Source organism: Rhinopithecus bieti, unplaced genomic scaffold, assembly GCF_001698545.2.
Source record: "Rhinopithecus bieti isolate Rb0 unplaced genomic scaffold, ASM169854v2 scaffold_78508, whole genome shotgun sequence".
Lineage (NCBI taxonomy): Eukaryota > Metazoa > Chordata > Mammalia > Primates > Cercopithecidae > Rhinopithecus > Rhinopithecus bieti.
Window position 1 is genome coordinate 191,655 of NW_016829854.1, and position 23,984 is coordinate 215,638.

Consider the following 23,984-nt stretch of genomic DNA (forward strand, 5'->3'; position numbering starts at 1 on the left):
AAAAAAAAAAAAAAAAGGAGAAAATTAAAATAAGATAAAACAACCCTTGGGTGAGGACCACACCCATACCCCATGCTCTAAAGCCTGTCCTCTTGCTAGAAATGGGCTTAGTTGTGGCTCTGGCTTTTTAGCAGCCAAAGCACAAAGGAAAGTGAGACCTGGTGCCCAATCCGCATGGGTCACAGTGAAACCACCCAGAAGCTCAGAGGTGTGGCCTGAGAGCATTTTGCCCCAAGGGCTCAGATTGAAAGAATGCAATGTCAGAGGTATGCCACATCTTCATAATAAAGCACAATTCATATGCCTACAAAGTCTGCTCATAGGTCTTTTTCTTGTAGCACTAACATTATGGACCACCGATTTGCCCTTCCATTCAGTCATTCTGCATTTATTGAGAGCCTGCGACATCAGGCCCTGGCTGGGTACTGGGGATACTGAAGTGAAAAAAACAGCTGACCATCCCTGCCCTCAAGAAGCATCTTGTTAAGTGGTAGAGACAGACACCAATCACATAGATAGATGTGAAGTTACACCTGTACAAAGTGCTGTCAAGGCGAGGTCCATAGCACCAGGAAAGCATGGAAGAACCAGCTTCAGGGTGAAGGTTCTGCCCAAGCCCCTTACACACAACAGCACCTGCATTGACCTAGCTCCGCCAAAACCCCAGGAGTCATCCTCTCTGCCCTGCCAAGCCCTCATATCCAGCGAAGGCACACATCTTGCAGCTCCAATTCCAGAAGAGATCTGGAGGCTGGGTGCAGTGGGTCACACCTGTAATCCCAGCACTTTTGGGAGGCCAAGGCGGGTGGATCACCTGAGGTCAGGAGTTCAAGACCAGCCTGACCAACATGGTGAAACCCCATCTCTACTGAAAATACAAAATTAGGCAGGCATGGTTGTGCATGCCTGTAATCCCAGCCACTTGGGAGGCTAAGGCAGGAGAATCACTTGGACCCAGGAGGTGGAGGTTGCAGTGAGCCAAGATTGCACCATTGCACTCCAGCCTGGGCAACAAGAGTGAAACTCCATCTCGGGGAGGGCAGGAGTGGTGGGAGCAGAACAGATCTGGAATCCTTACACTGCTCATCACTTCCCCTCCATCCCCCCAAGCCAGGGCACCGTCCCCCTCCTGCTCCCTGCTTCTACTCTTGCCCTGCAGGGTCTTCTATACAGCAGCAGAGGGGTCTTCTCATGCTGTCTGATCATGTCAAACCCTGCCCTCAGCACTCCAGTACCAGCCTGTCTCATGCAGGTGAATCTAAAGACTTTCCCATGGCACTGCAGGGTCTGGCTCCCTCTTCCCACCCAGCCTCCTTTCCTGACACTGTGCCTATGCTCCCTTAGCTCTAGGCTCACAGGCCCTCTGTAGTCCTTGCACACATGAACATGCATCCACCTCAGGACCTTTGCACCTGCTCCCTTCATTTATGACTCGTCCTATGTCCTCTCCTCCAGAGCGTTCCCTGACCACCTGTCTAAAATAGCAGCTCTGCCCTTTCATTTTCTATCTCCCTGCCCTGGTTTGCTTTTCTTAGTGCCCATTACCACCTAACAATATATGTAACTGTTTCTTTTGAGATTCTTTCTCCCTCATTGGCCCATGAACTCTAGGAGAGCAGCAACTTTGCCTGATTCCTTGCTGAATCACTGGTGTCTAGCACAATGCTCTGCACATAGTAGGCAATCAGTCAATATGGGCTGAATTACTGAGGGGTTGATTGTGTCATGGGAACTATGTGAGCAAAGCTTCTCTGATCTGGGAGCTAAAGAAGGTTGAGTAGGGGTGGCCTCGGTGAAGAGAGAAGAGAGGAGAACATCTCAGGCAGCAGGAGAGCTTATACACGGCTGCCTGTGGGTGGGCATGTAGCACACACATCACACTGCAAAAAGGCCAGTGTGGCTGCAGTGTGTAGAGCAAGAGCATGTGTGAGCCAAGGCTCAGGAGACCTGTGGTGGCCACCACGAGGGCAAGAGGCCAACAGGTGGATATGAGCTTTCAGCTTATGAGAGCAGAAGTTAGCTGCAGAGAGGCTTCCAGCAAGGGAGTGATATGATCTGACAGGTGTTCAGCAGATTCTAAAACAGCCCTGCTTGAGAGTGGCCAGGTTCCCTGCACCCCACACAACAGCACATTATTCCCTCCAGGTTAGAGACCATCATAGTAATAAATTCAGCAGTGATGCAGCAAACATGGTGCACCATGGCATAGCCTTTCCAAAGTCCAGAATTAACACGTGACCATTGACTGGAGCATTGTGACAGAATATTTCTCAAGTTTCACCTAACGACAAAAAGACCAAGAAGCAGCTGTCAGGGATGCTGTCATAGCTTCAGCCATCACTGCAGGAGGAGTCATCAGAAAGCAGAATGTGGAAAATGGAGTGGGAAAGATGTCTTATAACTAGCATGCTTGGAGCCTGGGTGGCCACTCTGTAGGGGCTCCCTGGATGATTAAACAGGAAGAAGGAAGTGTGGAAGAGTGAGTTCTGAGGTTCCAGCAGCTCTCTTGGGGCTCTATACTGAAGACTCCCTTATCCCTTCAGAACCCCTGTGCAGCATTCTGAGCACAAACATAGTTGCCTCTCTCCAGATAATAGACCACTAAACGTAAACCTGCAGACCCCTTTGCGAGGTACATCTGGGGGCTTGAGGTTTCTCCCTTTCAGTTGCAGAAACTAGAATGCCGCTAGTATTGTCTGAGACTCTTCCTGACGGTCCCCCAACTCAAGAAGGGTGAAACCAACCTCCAGAAGAGAAGCAGGGACTCTGGTTTCCTCACAGCCACTGGCAACCCTAACTTCCTGTTTCTCTTTGTATTTCTGCCTCAGATATTCTCCCAGGAGTACATCAACCTCTTGCTGTCCATGTATTTCTTCGTGCTGGGAATCCTGGCCCTATCCCACACCATCAGGTCAGAAGGCATCTCTCTGCAACATTTGAAGCAGCTTTCTCGGGAACCAGTACAGGGTCTTGGATGAGAACATGACTTTTGGCATCACTCAGAGCCAGGTTTGAATCCTGGCTATAAAACTCAAGGGACTCTTTCCCCTGCACACTGTAGATGACTAGGACAAGAACAATGACCTCTCTGGGCCACAGTTTCCTTATAGAAATGATAAGGATCTCGGCCGGGCACGGTGGCTCAAGCCTGTAATCCCAGCACTTTGGGAGGCCGAGATGGGCGGATCACGAGATCAGGAGATCGAGACCATTCTGGCTAACACGGTGAAACCCCGTCTCTACTAAAAAAATACAAAAAACTAGCCGGGCGAGGTGGTGGGCGCCTGTAGTCCCAGCTACTTGGGAGGCTGAGGCTGGAGAATGGCGTGAACCCGGGAGGCGGAGCTTGCAGTGAGCTGAGATCACGCCACTGCACTCCAGCCTGGGCGACAGAGCGAGACTCTGTCTCAAAAAAAAACAAAAAAAAGAAATGATAAGGATCTGGTGGGTGCTTCCACCACCACAGCTGTTGGGAAAGTGATTTGTGAGCAGTAATGTCATGTTAGTTGTGACAGTACTCAGGTGAGTAACACCAGTACCACCTGCCAGGTGTTGTGGCCTAGCTGTGTGCTAAGCGCCATGCTGGACTTCTCACACATGATCTTGTTTCATAAGGAGCCAGAGGCAGCATGGTAAAAAGTTAGGAGCGTGGGCTCTGGAATTTGACTACCTTTGAGTCCAGACCCTGCCACTTAATAGCTCTGTGATCTTGGGCAAGTTACTTAATTTCTCTGGCCTCAATTTCCTAGTGAATGTGGAGAAAAATAATAGTACCCTTCCCTTGGGGTCATGTGGAAAGCTTTAGCACAGTATCTGGCGATATAAAGTGTTCGGTAACTATTAGCTGTCACTGTCATTATCTGTGTTAACCTGCCAGACAACCTTATATGGGTTGCTTTTGCTTTCACACCTGTATGATAGTCATGGAAACTGAAGCCCAGAGAGGTTAAGAAATTTGCTAGGATCACACCGCTAATAAGCAACAGAGCCAGGATTCAAACCCAGGTGTGGTCCAGAGCCCATCCTCTTCCCACTGCTACCCTAACTCAAACTGCTACATGCTCATGTCCTTTCACTGGGGAGAGTGGTTCATTAGGGGGGTTGCTACTTGTGTTTTGGACAGGCCAGTTCTCCAGTCTGCAGGACTATCCCACACATTACAAACAATTGGCATCCTTGCCCTGCTCACCAAATGGGAGTTGCATACCCGTCTTTCTCAGCTTGTGACTACAAAGATGTCCCAGTATGTTTCTGTCTACCCCGTTGAAGAGGTGCAGCCTCAGGCTAAGAAACACTGATAGACCAAGAGGTGGCCAGGGTTCCCAGAAGGAAGGAACTCAACTTGAACTTAGCTTTCTTTGAAGGGTAGGAAACCTGGAAGACATACAAAGGAGGGAGAGTCAGGTGCTGGAAAGTTTGTGCACATTGAGGGCATAGGCAGAATCTGCTCCCAAAAGCACTGAAAGGCAATATGAGGCCAGGTGGTGGCTCACACCTGTAATCCCAGCACTTTGGGAGGCCAAGGCGGGCAGATCATGAGGTCAGGAGACCGAGACCATCCTGGCCAACATGGTGAAACCCCGTCTCTAGTAATAATACAAAAAAATTAGCTGGGCTTGGTGGCACATGCCTGTAGTCCCAGCTACTCAGGAGGCTGAGGCAGGAGAATTGCTTGAACCCGGGAGGCAGAGATTGCAGTGAGCCGAGATCGTGCCACTGCACTGCAGCCTGGTGACAGTGAGACTCCATCTCAAAAAAAAAAGGCCAATATGAATGTGGCTTCATTCTTCTAGGCACACTGGCAGGACAGTGTGGTAGTCAGGAGCATGGGGTCAAGAGGCAGGCAGCCCTGGGACCAACACCTGGCGCTGCCAGCTCTAATTTGTGTAAGTTACTCAAGCTCTGAGCATCAGTTCTTCTACCTATAAAATGGAGAGACTGCAGGTACCTCCTCAGAGGTGTGGGGAGGGTCTAGTGAGCCCCAGGCTATAACATTCCTAGAGCACAGTGCCAAGCACACAGTGAGCCTAGTGGCTGGCCCAGGGTTACATAGCTGGGACTTCACCTCTCGTCTTCCAACTGAGGTCATTGTTGTCCTCACTTGCACTGATTCTTCACCCACAGAATTTTATTCTAGCTAGCTTGGGAGAATTCTAGTCCAGCCCTGCATCCTGAAAAATGGAGGCCTAGGCAACCTGAGTGACTTGGACCCAACCAAGATAATGGCAGGCCCAGTCGCCCTTGCTCACAGGACATACCTGTCCTTTCGTGGTGGACCTGGGGTGGGGTGGGGGCAGTCACTTCCAGACATTGGGTGTCCTTTCCCATGCTGATTAGGATCCTCCCCAACTCTAGCCCATCCTACCCTAGCATCTGTGAGAGGCTTGAGACCCCCAGGTCTCCCCATAGCCCAGCCTCCACCTGAGAGAGAGCCCAGTGTGTTTTGAAAGCCACTATTAAGCTGTTTGCTGAGGAACTGATTATTTAACATTATCGCAACAACCCTACAATGAAGATCTTATCTCTACCCAGCTGCCCAGGCGCAGTATTGTGAACCTTTATCATCTCGACACCAAAGACTTTTTTTCCCTTTTAGAACAATAACTAAGGGACATTGTCCCAAATTTCTCATAGATGATTAATCTATGTCAAGAAATAATTGAGGCTGGGCATGGTGGCTCACACCTGTAATCCCAGCACTTTGGGAGGCCAAGGCAGGTGGATCACCTGAGGTCAGGAATTCAAGACCAGCCCGGGCAACATGGTGAACCCTCATCTCTACTAAAAATGTAAAAAAGTAGCCGGGTGTGATGGCATGCCCCTGTAATCCCAGCTACTCAGGAGGCTGAGGTAGGAGAATCCCTTGAACCCAGGAGGTAGAGGTCACAATGAGTCAATATCGTACCACTGTACTCCAGCCTGGGTGACAGAGGGAGACCCCATCTCAAAGAAAAAAAAAAAAAGAGAGAGAGGGAGGGAGGGAGGAGGGGAGTGGGGGGGGAGAGAGAGAGAGAAAGAATTGATTATCTTTTAGCCACTTCATAATTTTATAGGTAGATATTATCAACAGAAAATTAAAAACCAACAGCAGCTAAAACTGCACATGGTAAAATGTATGAGTGACTAGAAACTAACAGAAGAATCATTTTCTTAATGAAATTTAGAGCAACAAAATTTGACCTGGGAAAACCATACCTTTTAAACATAATGGATCATCTGGGCATGGTGGTTCACACCTGTCATCCCAGCACTTTGGGAGCCCAAGGCCGGTGGATCACCTGAGCTCAGGAGTTCGAGACCAGCCTGGGCAACATGTTGAGACGCTGTCTCCACAAAAAATACAAAAATTAGCCAGGTATGGTGGTGTGTGCCTGTGGTCCCAACTACTTGGGAGGCTGAGGTGGGATGATCGCATGAGCCTGGGAGGCAGAGAGGCTGCAATGAGCTGTGATCGTGCCACTGCACTCCAGCGTGGGTAACAGAGTGAGACCCCGTCTCAAAAATATAAAAATAAGAATAATGGATGGCTGTAGGCAGAAGGGATGCTCACCATACGGGGCTAAAAAATGTGATGGGGACCAAAAACTATCAGATGAAGGAAATCATTATTGTAAAATTAACATGGAAAAGAACTGAATCCGGTGAAAATAATTTTAGTAAGTAAGGGATTATTTGATCATACTTTTTAGAAAGTTGGTCCACTAATTAAATTGATGTTTCAATTAAATTGAGTTTTCTTAAATAATTTCTCAAGGAAAGTCTACAGTGTTGTTAGAATTTTGATCAGCTGCCTGTATCCATAAACTTAGACCTTCCTCAGGATCCAAACAACAGATCCAAAGGTTTAAGACAGGGAAATTGGGCTTAGAGGAGTTATGTGACCACCAGGATTCACAGCTGGTAAGGGCAGAGTGAGATTTTGAGCTCAGGTCTGTGTGACTCCAAAACCCCTATTCTTTACAGTTTTGGCAAAAGTGAAGTCGGGGGAGCTTAAAGAGGGTGGGCTGGCCACCTCCTGTCATTGAGCCTGTGGTCTCCTGGGGACTGGCAGAGGAGAGGCCTGCTGAAAGGCTGTAGAGAGCTGCACCTGAGCTGTGTCAGCACAGGCTGAGGTTCTTAGGATCCCCTCCACCTCCACTACCACTTCCAAGCCCACATTAAGCCTCTTTGGGAACAAACCCCAGCTGGGGTATTGGAGGAAGGCAGGGGCCACAGCCTGCCTTACCTTGTGTAGTCACCAAGATTCAAACCCAAGACATCCTTCCTGCAAAGGGAACCTCGGCTTACTTCATCATCTGTGTCTGAGCTCGTGCCCCACCTAGCTGACCTTAGAGGGAAGAAAAGCCCAGAAGGTCCAGATCTGCCACCCCAGAGGAGGAAGCCACGTCACCAGTTTCACTGACCCTGCCTTCCACCCCCAGGGGAGAAGGGCACCAGGATGTGGCTTGTCAGTGGGAAGGAATGACCTTTACGTTTGACATGAGCCATCAAGGGCCAGGAAGAATCTCTGCCTGCTACAAAAGTCTGCATTCAGAGTCATTCAGTAAGCATTTAGCAGATGTCTAGCAGGCACCAGGCATCTTCACCCCAGGGGAGGGTGAAGATGATGAGACAGGGCCTCTGTTCTCAAGTCCACAGACTCAATGCTAGCCTGGTCGCTTGACTCTTCCCCTGTGCCTGTGTAGTGCGGAGCAGCCTCTCTTTTCTCAGAATAACAGACACCAATCTGGAGACTTGCTACTTGAAATTGAAGCGGCAGTTAAGTTTGTAGGGTACCAAGTGCTCATTTAATCCTTTCAGTAGCCCTACAAGAAAGGTGTTATAGCATTCCAGATGAGGAACAGTTGCACAGAGCAGTTAAGTAACTTTCCCAAGATCAGACCACTAATAAGTGGCAGAGTTAGGATTTGAGCCCAGGAAGTCTGGCTCCAGAGTCCGTGTCTTTAACTGTCACACTCTGCTGGTTGAGAAACTGAGCACCAAGCTCCTGAGGAAGAGGCCGGCTAAGATGGGCAAAGGGCTTAGCTCTTCAGCCTGCTTTTCTGCCTCTGTCCATACCTGCACTCACACCCTGACTTCAGACTCCCCCAAAACTGATTCAGCAAACTAATCTGAAAGTAGCTTCCAGTCACCCACCCAGCTTCTGCCTCCCACCGCCTCAAAACCCTGTTGTGGGAGCCCATTTCCAAGTCTGCCCTTACACCTGCTGCGCTTCTGTTCACAAAGCCCTCCCATCATTCACACCACAGCTCTACAGGCTGGGAGGGATCGGCTCTTTGAAAAGTGGAGAAATGGAGGCCCACAGATGGTTTTTTGTTTCTGTTTTTGGAGACGGAGTCTCGCTGTGCCACCTTGACTGGAGTACAATGGCACAATCTCAGCTCACTGCAACCTCTGCCCCCGCCGGGTTCAAGTGATTCTCCTGCCTCAGGCTCCTGAGTAGCTGGGATTACAGGCTCCTGCCACCACGCTGGGCTAATTTTTGTATTTTTTTAGTAGAGATGAGGTTTTGCCATGTTGGCCAGGCTGGTCTCGAACTCCTGACCTGAAGTGATCCACCCACCTCAGCCTCTGAAATGTTGGGATTACAGGCGTGAGCCACTGCACCTGGCCAGAGAGGGTTCTTGAATCTACATCTTGCTCCATGCCACCAGGGTCTTTAAAAGAGAGTTCCCACCAAGCCTTCCGGGTGCAGTGGCTTATGCCTGTAATCCGAGCACTTTGGGGCTCCGAGAAGGGTGGATCACAAGGTCAGGAGATGGATATCATCCTGGCTAACATGGTGAAACCCCATCTCTACTAAAAATACAAAAACAATTAGTCGGACATGGTGGCAGGTGCCTGTGGTCTCAGCTACTCGGGAGGCTGAGGCAGGAAAATGGCATGAACCCGAGAGGCAGAGCTTGCACCACTGCATTCCAGCCTGGGCGACAGAGCAAGACTCCGTCTCAAAAAAAAAAAAAGGGGGGGGGAGTTCCCTTTTCCCTCCCTTTTTCACTGTGATATGGGTACTTCCTGGCCTGCCTCATCCCTGCTAAAGACTCCATGCCAGGCAAAGCATTCGTTCTGCCTTTCATATCTTCATAGCAATGCTCTGAGACAGGTGGTATTGTTAGCCCTGTATACAGGTGAGAAAATTGAGGTCCAGGGAGACAGAGCCATTGAAATGGTCTCCCACAGCCACATGGCAGAGCAGGGCCTCAGGGCTGGGCCACCCAGGCTTGTAGCCACTCCACAGTACGGCCACGAGGCTGGGTTAAGAGGCCGTGGTTTGCTTATCTTGCTCTGAAAAAGGTCCAGAAAAGGTCTCTGCTTCCTGCCTGGCTGGGAGGTGGGGCATGCTGGGTAATCAGAGAGAATGCTTCTGGAGACAAGGCCAAGCTGGTCTTAAACAACTGAGGCCTTGTGGAAGGAGTGAATGTGATGGTGATCCTGCCCAGGGGCTATGATTCATCTGGCTGATTGATTCCAGCTGAGTCTGTAAAAATCTCAGGCCTGCTGTTGGAGAGCAGAATGTCAAGTCATGGAGTGGGGTGGGGGTGACTGTCAGGTCATCAACTTGATAGGCCTGGAAGGGAGTCCACAAATATGCTTCTTGACAAGGGACTCATATAGGTGGCATGTGGGCCAGAGTTTGGGATCCTGTGCTCTCCCAAAAATGGTATTTTGCCTGAAAGTCTATCTGCTTCTGCTTTGCATTTCTTTGATGTTAACAAAAAGGCAATACAGAAATCACTGAGTGCAAAGACCTAGGTTTGAGTCTCAGCCGAGATATAGGACCCCTGTGTGACTATGGGCAAATCACTTACATTTTGAGGGCCTTTGTTTTCACATCTGTAGAGTGGGAACAATAACACCTACCTATCAGGACAGCTGTAAGGGTGCCAGCTGTAAATGGGGCAGGGGAGTGTTAAGGCTGATTACCCATGGGGGCTCTGTTTGCCGACTTGCTTTGTCTTTCCTTCCAGCCCCTTCATGAATAAGTTTTTTCCGGCCACCTTTCCAAATCGACAGTACCAGCTGCTCTTCACACAGGGTTCTGGGGAAAACAAGGAAGGTCAGTGCTAACCACTTTCCTCTGTAGTGTGCCTTGAGTATCTTCCTCTGCCATTCCCTTTGTCTCTCCAATATTGGGGTTCTCCAATAGAGTGAATGATGGAAGAAGTGGGCTCTGGAATCTCATGGCCTGGATTCACATCCCAACTCTGCTACTACCTAGACATGGGACCCTGGGTGAATGCCTTACCTCTCTGAGCATTGGGTGTTTTGTTTTGTTTTGTTTTTTCCCATCTGTAAAATGAAAGTGTTAATCTGGGACCTCCACAGTCATGTTGTTAAGATGGCGAGTCAGTAAGTGGAAAGCATTCAGCATGCTGCCTGGCTCATAGTAAGCACTCAGTCAAAGTTGGCCTTCGTGATTATTTTATTCATATATATTTTTAGTGTGATCAGTGCCTCACCTAAGGTTTGAAAAGGGGGTTCCACAGCTCTTTTCAAAATAAAACTGACCAGAAACAGTGTCTCATGTCTGTAATCCCAGCACTTTGGGAGTCCAAGAGAGGATGATCACTTGAGGCCAGGAATTTGAAACCAGCCTAGGCAACATAGTGAGACCTCATCTCTACAAAAAAATTAATTAAAAAAAAAAAAATGCAAACTATGAGGAAGTGTGGAGATCCTGGGATTTGCAGGTTAGGGTATGGATTCAAATACTGTAACAAGATTATCAATGGCTTGACCAAATAGCAGGTATTTCTTTTTTGTTGTTGTTTTTTGTTTTTTGAGACAGAGCCTTGTTCTGTCACCCAGGGTGGAGTGCAGTGGCACCATCTCAGCTCACTGAAACCTCAGCCAACTGAGTAGTTGGGATTACAGGCGTGTGCCACCATGCCCAGCTAATTTTTTTGTATTTTTAGTAGAGATGGAGTTTTGCCATGCTGGCCAGGCTGGTCTCAAACTCCTGACTTCAAGTGATCTACCCACCTCAGCCTCCCAAAGCGCTAGAATTATAGGTGTGAGTGAGCCACCACGCCCAGCAGGTATTTCTCTTTTGTAAAATACTGAGCATGTGAAATCTAGCACTTTTTTTTTTTTTTTTTTGAAACAGGGTCTCACTCTGTTGCCCAGGCTGGAGTGCAGTGGCACAATCTTGGCTCACTGCAAGCTCCACGTCCTGGGTTCACACCATTCTCCTGCCTCAGCCTCCCGAGTAGCTGGGACTACAGGCGCATGCCACCACACCCAGCTAATTTTTTTGTACTTTTAGTAGAGATGGGATTTCACCGTGTTAGCCAGGATGGTCTCCATCTCCTGACCTCTTGATTCGCCCACCTCGGCCTCCCAAAGTGATGGGATTACAGGCGTGAGCCACCGTGCCCGGCCATAGCACTCTCTCTTACTGGTGCCTAGCACATGCTGTCTTGTCCCTAATCGGCAGCAATTTTATGTGATTACTTTGTGCATCTCTAAGGAATTTCTGTCAAAGAAACAATTGTTGATTTTTTTTTTTTTTTTAAGGCTAAGCTTGGGCCAGGTGAGATGGTTCATGCCTCCCAGCACTTTGGGAGGCTGAGGTAGGTAGATGACTTGAGATCGGGAGTTCCAGATTAGCCTGGCCATCATGGCGAAACCCCGTCTCTACTAAAAATACAAAAGAAATTAGCCAGGCATGGTGGAGTGTACCTGAAATCCCAGCTACTTGGGAGGCTGAGGCAGGAGAATTGCTTGAACCTGGGAAGGCGGAGGTTGCAGTGAGCCTAAATCGCGCCACTGCACTCAAGCCCGGGCGACAGAGTGAGACCCTGTCTCAAAAAAAAAAAAAAGACTAAGCTTGGCCAGGCGCGGTGACCCATGCCTGTAATCCCAACACTGAGAAGCTGATGCAGGAGGGTCGCTTGAGCCGTGGAGGTGGAGGCTGCCGCAAGCCACGGTCACACCACTGCACTCCAGCCTGGGCGACAGAGCAAGACCCTGTCTAAAAAAATAAATAAAATAGTAAAAAGGCTAAGCTTGTACCACAGAGTCTTCAAGATCCCAGATCCTATCTATCTCATGCTCCGTCATATACAGCGCTGGCCCTCGGGTCAGGGTGGTGTCATCACTCCACTGCCCAGCCAGAGGGAAGAGGCATCCATATCCCGGGTCCATTTAGCTGTAAGAGAAGCTGGAAAATGGCCGTGAGTTGGGCTCGTGTCCAGTTAGACCTAACTCATCAGGGTGCGCAGCTCCAGTCCTCTCTTTCGGCAAGGAGAAAGCATTCGTATCACTTCTTGCTTCTCAAGCCCTATTGTTTCAGCGATTCTCATTGGAGAAGAATCAGCAGTCGAAAAAACAGCGGGCCAAGCGCAGTCGTGACGTGGCGTTTAGAGAGCGGAAGTTGTCAGATTTCACCGGGCCGTAAAGCGCGCTGGCTGTGTCATCTTCCGGTTAGCGACAACGGCTCTGACCGTCCGGCAGTCCGCGTGGTGCCGGCGCTGGCCTTCCTGCAGGGGGACTCTACCGGAGCTTTGCCAATTCCGTTTGTTTCCCTGTTGTCGCCCGCTTCACCCTGGATCATGTTCAAGAAGTTTGATGAAAAGGAAAGTGTGTCCAACTGCATCCAGTTGAAAACGTCAGTTATTAAGGGCATTAAGAGCCAACTGGTAGAGCAATTTCCGGGTATTGAACCATGGCTTAATCAAATCATGCCTAAGAAAGATCCTGTCAAAATAGTCCGATGCCACGAACATACAGAAATCCTTACCGTAAGTGGAGAATTACTGTTTTTTAGACAAAGAAAGGGGCCTTTTTGTCCAACTCTAAGATTGCTTCACAAATACCCTTTTATCCTGCCACACCAGCAGGTTGATAAAGGAGCTATCAAATTTGTACTCAGCGGCGCAAATATTATGTGTCCAGGTTTAACTTCTCCTGGAGCTAAGCTGTACCCTGCTGCGGTAGATACCATTGTAGCAGTCACAGCAGAAGGAAAACAGCATGCTCTGTGTGTTGGGGTCATGAAGATGTCTGCAGAAGATATTGAGAAAGTCAACAAAGGAATTGGCATTGAAAACATCCATTATTTAAATGATGGGCTGTGGCACATGAAGACATATAAATGAGCCTCAGAAGGAATGCATTTGGGGGGCTAAATGTAGATATTGATTGTGTCGTACGTGTGTTTGTGTCTGTGTGTGACAGCGTGAAGGCCATGCCTCTGTGGTTATGCTAAATAAGTTTAGCAGATACTTTATAGAAAACAAATCAGGGTGCTCTTACCACAGAGGAAAAAACAAATTAGGGGACAAGCAGCAAGCAGTCGGCTGCACTCTGGAATGTGAAAGGCGTGGCTGGACTCTGTGACTCTCGGCAAACTCCACAGCCTCTAGTTGTCTTCTTAGGAAGCTTGGAAGCAATCAAGAATGGTCTAACATCAAGATGTCTACCACAGGGCCCTCTACGAAAGCAGCCTCGGGGACTCTGGCCTTTCCTTGAGACCTGCATCTCTTCCCTTCTTCATTGCCTGCTAGTGAACTAAGGCTGCCGCTAACCTTCTTCATCCTTTGGTGGCAAAGAAGAAAGATTCCAGAATTAACTTAGACCTTTCTAAAGACCTGGGTTCAGTGGCAGCTGGCATTGACTGAGCACCCGCTATGTGCCAGGCACTGTGCTGGACGCATTGTAAGGACTGTCTTACTTATTCCTCACAGCAGCCCTCAGAGGGGATGCTGTTATCCCCTTTTTACAGATAAGAAAACTGAAGCTCAGAGAGGGAACTGCCTTCCCCAAGGTCACCCAGGTACAAGTAACAAAGCCTGTGCTTCTAACACCAAAGACCACTTCCCGCTGACCCTGTGCCAGGCTTGTGAGTTTCTCTGGGCCTCCATTCCCTCCTGTAGGAAATTGGAGGGGTTGGAGTGGCTCCAGTGAGCTCTCCCCTTCCTGAAACTCATACTAATCTGGGGCAGCCAAAGCTTAGCCCCCCCAGCCTGTGAACCTCTCACAGTACCCATAGCCATGCCCTCCTCCATCCAGGGGCTGACAGGTGGGAGGGATAGCCCCACCCCAGGGAGTGGACTTACCTGGCCTCTCTGCTCAGAGATCATCAATTATGAATTTGACACCAAGGACCTGGTGTGCCTGGGCCTGAGCAGCATCGTTGGCGTCTGGTACCTGCTGAGGAAGGTGAGTAGCCAGGACCTGGGCAGAAGGGGAGGATGGGGTTGACAGGGCAGGGTGGGGCACAGCAAGCTGGTCTCACTCCCCGCTTTCCTCAGCACTGGATTGCCAACAACCTTTTTGGCCTGGCCTTCTCCCTTAATGGAGTAGAGCTCCTGCACCTCAACAATGTCAGCACTGGCTGCATCCTGCTGGGCGGACTCTTCATCTACGATGTCTTCTGGGTAAGTCAGGCAGGGATGCCAAGGATGTCTGGCTCCAGGACCATCTTATCTTACTGCTTCCCTGCCTCTCTGGCCCAAGTGGCAGTCATCTGATGGAGAAGAGCTGTTTTGGGCTGAAGTTCCAGACCCCAGAGCAAGTCCTCTCTGGGCCCATATGTGAGATGGAGCCAGAGAGAGCAGATTCCACCTCTTTCTGAGAGCACACTCATGCCGGTGCCTTCCAACCACCTGCATATCTTCCTTGCCAGTAGGGGTGTTACCAAATCCCATGTCTCCTTGGCAAGGGAGTTGAGACTCAGAGAAGTTCAGGTAGGGGTGGAAGAATGTTGATGAATGGGCCCAGCAAGGGCATTTACCTGGGAGGACAGGCCATCTGTGCTCAGCTGCACACCAGCCCTGGCCTGTGATGCCTCTCACATTGACTCTGAGAGGCATCGCAGAGGGACTGAGGTCAGCTTGACTCGGGCACGCTTTTCCTGGCCCCAAGCAGCCTCTTCTCTTGAGTGGGTGGCGCTGGAGGATTTTATCACTTGGGAGGAACAGAACTGTGAACAAACATAGGCTGCCTGGCTTGGGCCATCAGAGGTCCTTTCTATACTCCCTCGAATTTCCCCTTTGTTGCCCAGAACCAGTATCAGTGGCCACCTCACCTCAACTTCAGATCTGCACCGGAGCCCTTCCCAGCTCCCCTCAGATTCCAGGCAACAGCACTTCTAGAAGCCCAGGGACAGCCATTCTTTCCCCACAGCCCCTTCCTTCCTTCATACTGCTCTTCTCTCCTTCTAGGTATTTGGCACCAATGTGATGGTGACAGTGGCCAAGTCCTTTGAGGCACCAATAAAACGTAAGTGACCACCCCGCCACAGGGAACCCCTCCCCTACCCCTGCCAGGCCATGCCCCCACAGCCCGTTTCAGTCAGTGCATCCTCCTATCTCTTCCCCATGTACCTCTTCCTCCTGTGGCTCTCCAGCCTGGTTTCCTTATTCTCATTGATTCATCTGACTGTGTTCATCATGCCCAGGCCCCGGCCTCTGGCCACTTGGTCATGGTGGAGCATGGTGTGAAATGAGGCAAAATGGGAGCAAGCGTAGAGGGAACTGTTTAACCCAACTCGGGGGGCACATGCAGGGGCTTTCCAGGAGAGAAAATCTCTAAGCCGAGAGCTGTAGCACCCCTCACTGGGGTCCCCTTGGTACCTGAGTGTCAGGTGCTATCTATCCCGTGCCGCTGAAACTGCCTTGGTTTGGTTCTTCAGTGTATCCACTCTTTATAAGTAATAGAAAATCCACCTACAGGTTGAGCATCTCTAATCCGAAAATCTGAAATCCAGAATGCTCCAAGACCCAAAACTTTTTGAATACTGACATGACACCACAAGTGGAAAATTCCACACATAAGGACTTAACACAAACTGTTTCATGCAGAAAATAGCATTTTAAGTATTGTATAAAACTCTTTTTAGGAGGCTGAGGCGGGAGGATCACTTGAGGCTAGCAGTTCAAGACCAGCCTGGGTAACAGCAAGACCCTATCTCTACAAAAAATTAAAATATTAGCTAGATGTGGTGACACACACCTGTAGTCCTAGCTACTTGGGAGGATCTGAGGTAGGAGGATCACTTGAGCCTGGGAGATCCAGGCTGGAGTGAGCTATGATCATGTCCCTGCATTCCAGCCTGGATGATAGAATGAGACCCTGTCTCTAAAATTTATATATATGTAAATATATGTATGTATATGTGTACATATATAAAACTACCTTCAAGCTATATGTATAATGTGAATTTCATGTTTAAACTTAGGTTGTATCCCCAAAATATTTCATTATGTATATGCAAATATTCCAGAATTCACAAAAAGTCTGAAACATTTCTGGTCAAACCATTTCAGATATGGGATACTCAACCTGTGTTAACTGTCTTTAAACAGGGAGGAGTTTTGTCATCTCACACTACAGCAAGCCCAGGTGTAGCAGGCTCAGAGTGGGTTAATAACCTTCTCTTCACCAAGAGCCAAGGTTACTTCAGGAGCATTCTTAGCATGTCCACCTGCCCCTTAGGTCATCCCTTCATGGTCCCAAGATGGCTGCCGCAGCTCCCAGCATTGACTCCTCACATAGCCATGTCCAGAAAAAGAAAGGGGAAATGATGTCTCAGGGAGGGATGGTTTTCCCCAAATCTCCCGTGCAGCCTCCCTCATACTTTATTGGCCAAAACTGGGTCACAGGCCCAAGTCTAAACCATTCACCAGTGAAGGGGATAGGAAACATGATTGGCTTAGAGTTTAAGCTTTAGACTAGTGGAGAATCACCTCCTGGGATTACAAGACTCAAAGAGGGGAACAGAATCCGTCAGGCATGCTAGCAAGGAAGAGAGGAAGATGCTGCCGGGAGGGCAGGCAACAGTGAGCACGTGCCATGAAAGCACTGGCTCGTGGCGACAGGCAGTAGTTGGGGGAGACTGGGGGAGATTCCACTCAGGGAATCAAGAAACAGCTGTCTTTCTCGTGACTCACTCCCCACCACTGTGGACAGCCTTTCTCCCTGCGTTGGGGAGAGCTTCATGGCCACAAACAGCTCCTGAATTCTGTGGTTCCAGCTTAGTGACCCCAGAGGAAAACAGGTTTCTCCCAGCTTTGGCCTGAATAAACCTACAAGGCCTGGCCTGACCCATGATCCAGACACTCACTGGAGAAATGGAGGATCGTGATGGACAGGCCAGTGTCACTGTCCTCTTCAGTGCCTGGGGGCAGAGTATTGGAATTGGCGGCCCCCCAGAACCAAGTGTACAAGGGGAGAGTAGTTCTCCAGAGCAAGGGAACAGATGCTGGGCCAGCTGGAGCAACAGCTATTCCATTCCCCACATGCCTTAATGGATGAGTCCGGAAGTGTGGAAGCCCAGAGAACCCAGCCAGAGTGTCAGGAAAATCTTTTCTGGGTCATGAAGGATGAATACACATTTCCCAACCATGCAGGGGCAGTATGGGCATTTGAAAGATAATGTACAGCTTCAGCAAAGGGCTGGAGGCAGGAAGGTGCATGGAGGGACCTGGGAGCAGAGAATCAGGGAGTGGGCGTAGCTGAGTTCAGGGAAAAGAGGCTGGAAAGAGGTAGGCAGAGGCCAGATTTGGGAAGCCAAAGATGCCTGTCCAAGGAGCTTGAACACTGCCCCGTAGGCCACTAGAAGGCTCCGAGCAGGGAAATGGTACTGTCATATTTGGTTTCTGATACTTAGGGTCTGGTTTTCTGGGCTAGGGGGAAGACCCACTGCCTTCTACTGCTAGGACTAGAGCTCAGTGGCAGAAAGGCAGAACAGTGAAGTGCACATATGCTGAAGTCAGGCTTCCTGGACTTGAATCTCAGCTCTGCCACTTGCTGACTGTGTGGCCTTGGGGAGAACACTTGTCCTCTCTGAGCCCTGGTTTCTAGAACTGTAAAATGGAGACTATAGTCTCTGCCACTCAGAATTGAATGGTACCAGGATTGAGAGAGAATCTGCCAAATCACTGTGCGTTGTACATACAAGGCAGGAAGAGGCAGGCAGGGCAAGGGTACCTATTCATGTATTAGGGAAGCACAAGCTTTCGCAAAAACCCTGTGTACCTCTGTGTACATATTGTTGGCCAGATGAAGGTTGCAGTGAGCCAAGATCACACCACTGCACTCCAGCTTGGGTGACAGAGTAAGACTCCGTCTCAAATATATATACATATATATATATATGTATGTATGTATGTATAAAAAATAAAAATTTTTTTTAAATGGCCAGGTGTGGTGGTTCACACCTGTAATCCCAGCACTTTGGGAGGCTGAGGCAGGCAGATTACGAGGTCAGGAATTTGAGACCAACCTGGCCAACATGGTGAAACCCCATCTCTACTAAAAATACAAAAATTAGTTGGGCGTGTTGGCGCATGCCTGTAATTCCAGCTACTCAGGGGGGCTGAGACAGGAGAATCACTTGAACCCAGGAGGCAGAAGTTGCAGTGAGCGGAGATGGTGCCACTGCACTCCAGCCTGGGCTGGGCGACAGAGCGAGACTCCATCTCAAAAAGAAACATATTGTTGGTCAGAGCTGACCCCCTACCCGCAAGTAAGGAATTCAAGGAACAGGATTTTCCTGAGTGGCTTAGTCTTGCACCACACTTGACCTATCACCTGGAAAGACTGCCTCACACAAAACCAGGACTGGATTAGTAAAGAAGGCATGGGGTAGCAGTTAACAGTGTGTACAAATCATCTAATCTTCACTACTATCCTGAGGGGTCAGTTCTGTTGTCTACCCATTTCACAGGTGAGAAAACTAAGGCAGGTAAGTAAACTGTGCAGAGCACAGAGCTAGGGCTCAAACCCACAGACCCACAAGTCAGACTTTAAAGCCCACTTGTAACTACCCTGCTTGCAAGGCCCTATGGATGAAATCCAGTTACAACCTCCTTTTGCTACAACTAGACACAGAGGGAGACATTTCTCCCTAATCTGTATTTATTCAAACAAGCTGTCCAGCAAGATTTCTGAGTGAGGGGCCTTAAGGAAGGAATCTGCGGGTGTGTGGCATTTTCTCCCTCAGCAAATACAGAAGGAGCTTGTAGCCAGGCTCACCCTGCTTCAGAACAAGGGCCACCATCTGTCCATACCCCTGTTGTGAGATGGGAAACCTTGTAGATGTTGGCACTGTGTGGCTTTTTTCTTATATACTGGGCTTTAGTGTCAATCCCATTTAACCAAAGTATTCTATAGCTATAAAAAGGCACTGAAATTGTGTGGTTATTTGAGTTATAGCTCAGTAAAGGCATTAAACCTTCAACCTAGATGACCCGATTCCTCCCCCCTCTAACCAGCTGTGACTCCGATGGAGACATTGCCCTGCATCCTCTCACTGCCTCATCCCCCACGTCCCACCCAGAAACACAAATGTGTGAGTTTCATACAACAAGAATGCGGGGTTAGGAGTCAAATTAAGCTGGGAATACAAAAATGGGGCGGGTGCCTATAATCCCAAATACTCAGGAGGCAGGAGAATCACTTGAGCCTAGGAGACAGAGGTTACAGTGAGCCAAGATCATGCTATTGCACTCCCGATTGCAATCCTCATTGCCCTCGGCAATAGAGTAAGCCCCTGTCTCAAAAAAAAAAAAAATACAAAGTAAACTGGGCTCCAGCTGACTCCTCACATCCCCACCTCCCCCTTCAGTGGTGTTTCCCCAGGATCTGCTGGAGAAAGGCCTCGAAGCAAACAACTTTGCCATGCTGGGACTTGGAGATGTCGTCATTCCAGGTGAGCCTGCTAGGGTGGGGGCCATGTGAAAGGGGTGGAGAGAGTATTCCCTGGAGCAAGGGGATTACTGCTAAACAGACAGGCTTACCAGCTGAGAAAGAGAAAAAGTAAGGCTGGATCAGGCCAGGGTTTGGTGAAGCGTTCCACCTTAACATCTATTTACAAAGTGCCAATCAGGTGCCATGCCCCAGGCTGGGCCCTGGTCAGGCGTCAGTGAACAAGACTGTCTTCACAGAGCCTCTGGTCTAGGTGAGCAGATGTTGCTCAAGAACTACAAAAGTAAAAGTCTAATGACAGACTGAGGTACACTGAAAAAGCACATTTCATGACAATCTTAATGGACTGAACCCCTCTCACATACACCCACACATACACATACCCCTTCCCAGTGTCTGCAAGCATCACAGATGTACCAGAATTGCCATAGCCCCCTTGCTGCTCCTCCCTGTGTCAAGATGTCTCCAGGGAGAACACACACGTGGGCTCCTGTGTCTACTCTCAGCAGAGGAGCATGTGCATGCAAACCTGCTTGTCTGCAGAAACTGGCCTTTGAGTCCCTGGATCTGTGTGTGGGTTCTAGTCAGTGTGTCTGTGGGTATGGACACAGGGGCCCCATCCACGGTCCAAGCAGGAGAGCACATTCTGCACACCCACAGCCTGGCCTCACCTTGGGGCAGGAGCAGCTCAAACTACCAGTCAAGAAAGAGACTAATGGCAAAGCTGAGCTGCCACTCTGAAGGCAGCTGAAGTGACTGAGGCTCAGGTGTTGTGTGTCTGCTGATCTGGGCTCAGTAATGGGGGCAGTGAACCCAGGGGACGTACTTGTCTTCCTAGTCTCAGAGTCAGAGGGTTAGAAGCTTGCTTAAAAGAAGAAGGTTTTAGTCCGGGCGTGGTGGCTTACGCCTGTAATCCCAGCACTTTGGGAGGCCGAGGCAGGCGGATCATGAGGTCAGGAAATTGAGACCATCCTGGCTAACACGGTGAAACCCTGTCTGTATAAAAAATTAGCCTGGCATGGTGGCGGGCGCCTGTAGTCCCAGCTACTAGGGAGGCTGAGGCAGGAGAATGGCGTGAACCCAGGAGGCGGAACTTGCAGTGAGCTGAGATCGTGCCACTGCACTCCAGCCTAGGCAACAAACAAGACTCTGTCTCAAAAAAAAAAAAAAGTTTTAGCTGGGCACAGTGGCTCACACCTGTAGTTCCAACACTTTGGAAGCCTGAGTAGGGAGGATCGCTTGATGCCAGGAGTTCAAGACCAGTCTGGACAACATAGCAAGACCTCATCTCTACCAAAAAAAAAATTAGCCACTTTATGGTGGCTCATGCCTGTAGTCCCAGCTACTCTGGAGGCTGAGATAGGAGGATGGCTTGAGCCCAGGAGTTTAAGGTTGCAGTGAGACTATGATTGTGCCACTACACTTCAGCCTGGGTGACAGAGTGAGACCCTGCCTGTTAAGAAGGTCTGCGCAGGCCGGGCACGGTGGCTCAAGCCTGTAATCCCAGCACTTTGGGAGGCCGAGACGGGCGGATCACGAGGTCAGGAGATCGAGACCATCCTGGCTAACACGGTGAAACCCCGTCTCTACTAAAAAATACAAAAAAAACTAGCTGGGCGAGGTGGCGGGCGCCTGTAGTCCCAGCTACTCGGGAGGCTGAGGCAGGAGAATGGTGTGAACCTGGGAGGCGGAGCTTGCAGTGAGCTGAGATCCTGCCACTGCACTCCAGCTCGGGCGACAGAGCGAGACTCCGTCTCAAAAAAAAAAAGAAGGTCTGGGCAAATTGTGAGATTATATATATATGTGTATGTGTGTGTGTGTGTGTGTGTGTATGTGTATGTGTGTATACACTCCTGACCTCAGGTGATCTGCCCACCTCGGCCTCCTAAAGTGCTGAGATTACAGGCATGAGCCACCACGCCTGGCTGACCCCATCTATTTTTTTTAAAAGAAGAGGAATTCTTTTAAAGCAGCAGATTAAAGGCTGACTTACTTTTCAGGGCAGGATGCTATTAGCAATTCTGATCACCTAGGTTGATACAGGCACTTCTATTTGTGACAGTTGCATCTTGTGACACATGGAGGTGACACAGAGGCTTTTCCTGTTTTACCAGTGAGGAAACTGAAGCTCAGAAGTAAAGGGACTGATACAAATTCACACACTAGTAAGCAACAAGGCCAGGACTCAAACCAGCGCTATCCGGCTGGAAAAAAGGCTACGCTGTCAGAACTGCTGTTACAGCAGCACTAGCAGTAATAAGATGGTAATCGCAACAGCTACCATTTATCAAGCACCTGTTGTGTACCAAGAATGGTGCTAGGTGCTTTTTATGTTATATTTACTTCTCCCAGCAGTCCAGTGAGATAGAGGGCATTTGCATTTTACAGATAAGGACACAGGTTTGACTTGCCGGAGGCCATGGGGGTGTGGGCTTGCACCCATGTGTCTTCATAATTTGCAGTGCTGTGAGGCAGGGAGACTTGCTTCCCCAGTAGAAGGCATCTCCGTCAGAAAGAAGAAATGGAGTCCTGTAAAGCATTTGACTCACTCTCCAGGGCACGGTCTGTCAGGCACCCACACAAACTTCCCCCGTGTCCTTGTCATAAGTTCTGGGCTTGAGACAAGCACAGGGTATCTTGACATATTTGTCCTTCCCCCACCCTCTATCTATATCCCCAGTAGTCCCGCAATCACAATAAATGTAAGTTGATAACAGAGGCTCAGTGGAGCGTTGCTTGGAAGGCCAGATGCACTTTAGGAGTGAGAGCCCCTGGCAGAGCTCTGACTCCTGGATTAGCTGGAGAACACTTGTAGAAATCAGCTGCCAGGGGACGCTGAGTTCCCAGTTTGTTTGCAGAATAACTGCAGTTGTCTGCTCTCTCCCCAACCAACTCCCTACTCCTACAGAGTATTCATCGAGAACTAATTCATTTCCCTCTTTAAAATTAATCATATGTTGACAGGCAGTGCTTCTTTTTTTTTTTTTTTTTTTTTTTTGAGATGGAGTTTTGCTCTTGTTGCCCAGGCTGGCGTGCAATGGCACAATCTAAGTTCACTGCAACCTCAGCCTCCTGCATAGCTGGGATTACAGGCATGTGCCACCACACCCAGCTAATTTTGTGTTTTTAGTAGAGACGGGGTTTCACCATGTTAGTCAGGCTGGTCTTGAACTCCTGGCCTCAGGTGATCTACCTGCCTCAGCCTCCCAAAGTGCCGAGATTGCAGGTGTGAGCCACTGTGCCCGCCCAGGCAGTGCTTCTTATCAACGCCTTCCTTCAAGTAAATGAGACTCAGAGCCCAGTGAGGGAGGCAGACACACAGGGTTTGTGTATAGCACAGGGGCAGGACTGCTTGGCTGTGTTTTGGGGATGCTTAGACTTCTGGGATGTCTCTTTCTCTTTTTTCGCAGCACCATTGCTTATAATTGGCTTGGTTTTGAAGTTTCAGAGTGAGGTGGGTGGACCGAGGTAACCCTCTCCTGTGCTCCTGTGGAGCCTTCAAATGGCCCGCTACTTGCCCCTCCTCCTTTCCCATCCAGCCACACAGCTGCCACAGGGGCCTTTTTCAAAATCTGTTTAGGTTGTTCTGCTCAGAACTCCTCCAGGGCATCTCTTCACTGAGGATAAAGACCCGACTCCTCCCCATGATCCTCAGGGCCCTACAGGGCTGGTCCATCTCATCTCCTGCTGGTAGGCAAGCTGCCTTAGTGGCCCCTCAGTCCCTGCCACATCTCCTGAGCCCTCTTTCTCCAGGACCTTTGCACATGCTGTTCTCTCCTCCTGGCATGTGGCATTTCCAAGAAGCCTTCCTTCTTTCCCCTCCTTCGCCCCCGCCCAGCCTAGGTCTCATCCTGTTATACCTTCTCAAGACATGGGAAGCACATTTCTCCTGCCTCAGCCTCCCAAGTGGCTAGAATTACAGGTGTGCACCGCCATTCCTGGCAGATTGGGGGAAGGGGGGTTGTTTGTTGTTTGTTGTTTGTTTTGAGACGGAGTCTCACTCTATCACCCAGGCTGGAGTACAGTGGTGTGATCTCAGCTCACTGCAACCTCAGCCTCCCAAGTAGCTGGGATTACAGGTGCCTGCCACCACACCTGGCTGTTTTTCGGTTTTTGTTTTGTTTTTTGAGACAGAGTCTTGCTCTGTCACCAGGCTGGAGTGCAGTGGTGCGATCTCGGCTCACTGCAGCCTCCACTTCCTGGGTTCTAGCAATTCTTGTGCCTTAGCCTCCTGAGTAGCTGGGACTACAGGTGCGTGCCACCATGCCTGGCTAATTTTGTATTTTAGTAGAGACGAGGTTTCGCCATGTTGGCCAGGATGGTCTTGAACT

At 49.5% G+C, this 23,984-nt stretch overlaps 2 protein-coding genes across 6 annotated transcripts in view; both read left to right on the forward strand.

Moving 5' to 3' along the window:
• HM13 (histocompatibility minor 13) overlaps positions 1–23,984 on the forward strand; it is a 57,135-nt gene that overhangs the window by 22,284 nt on the left and 10,867 nt on the right. For 3 of the 5 annotated variants that reach the window (XR_001883985.1, XM_017865041.1, XM_017865038.1), the window contains exons 3-8: positions 2,829–2,911; positions 9,969–10,057; positions 14,078–14,163; positions 14,256–14,381; positions 15,168–15,225; positions 19,574–19,657. Coding sequence is in view for 3 of the 5 variants with exons in the window: in XM_017865041.1 (XP_017720530.1) it covers positions 2,829–2,911; positions 9,969–10,057; positions 14,078–14,163; positions 14,256–14,381; positions 15,168–15,225; positions 19,574–19,657 (526 nt within the window). In the remaining 2 variants the exon portion in view is untranslated. The remainder of the gene's footprint in view (positions 1–2,828; positions 2,912–9,968; positions 10,058–14,077; positions 14,164–14,255; positions 14,382–15,167; positions 15,226–19,573; positions 19,658–23,984) is intronic. The other 2 variants (XR_001883986.1, XM_017865039.1) reach the window with 1 other exon arrangement.
• On the forward strand, positions 11,926–13,225 carry MCTS2 (MCTS family member 2). The gene has a single exon (XM_017865042.1). The coding sequence runs from the start codon at positions 12,171–12,173 to the stop codon at positions 13,098–13,100; it is 930 nt and encodes a 309-aa protein (XP_017720531.1). The 5' UTR covers positions 11,926–12,170; the 3' UTR covers positions 13,101–13,225.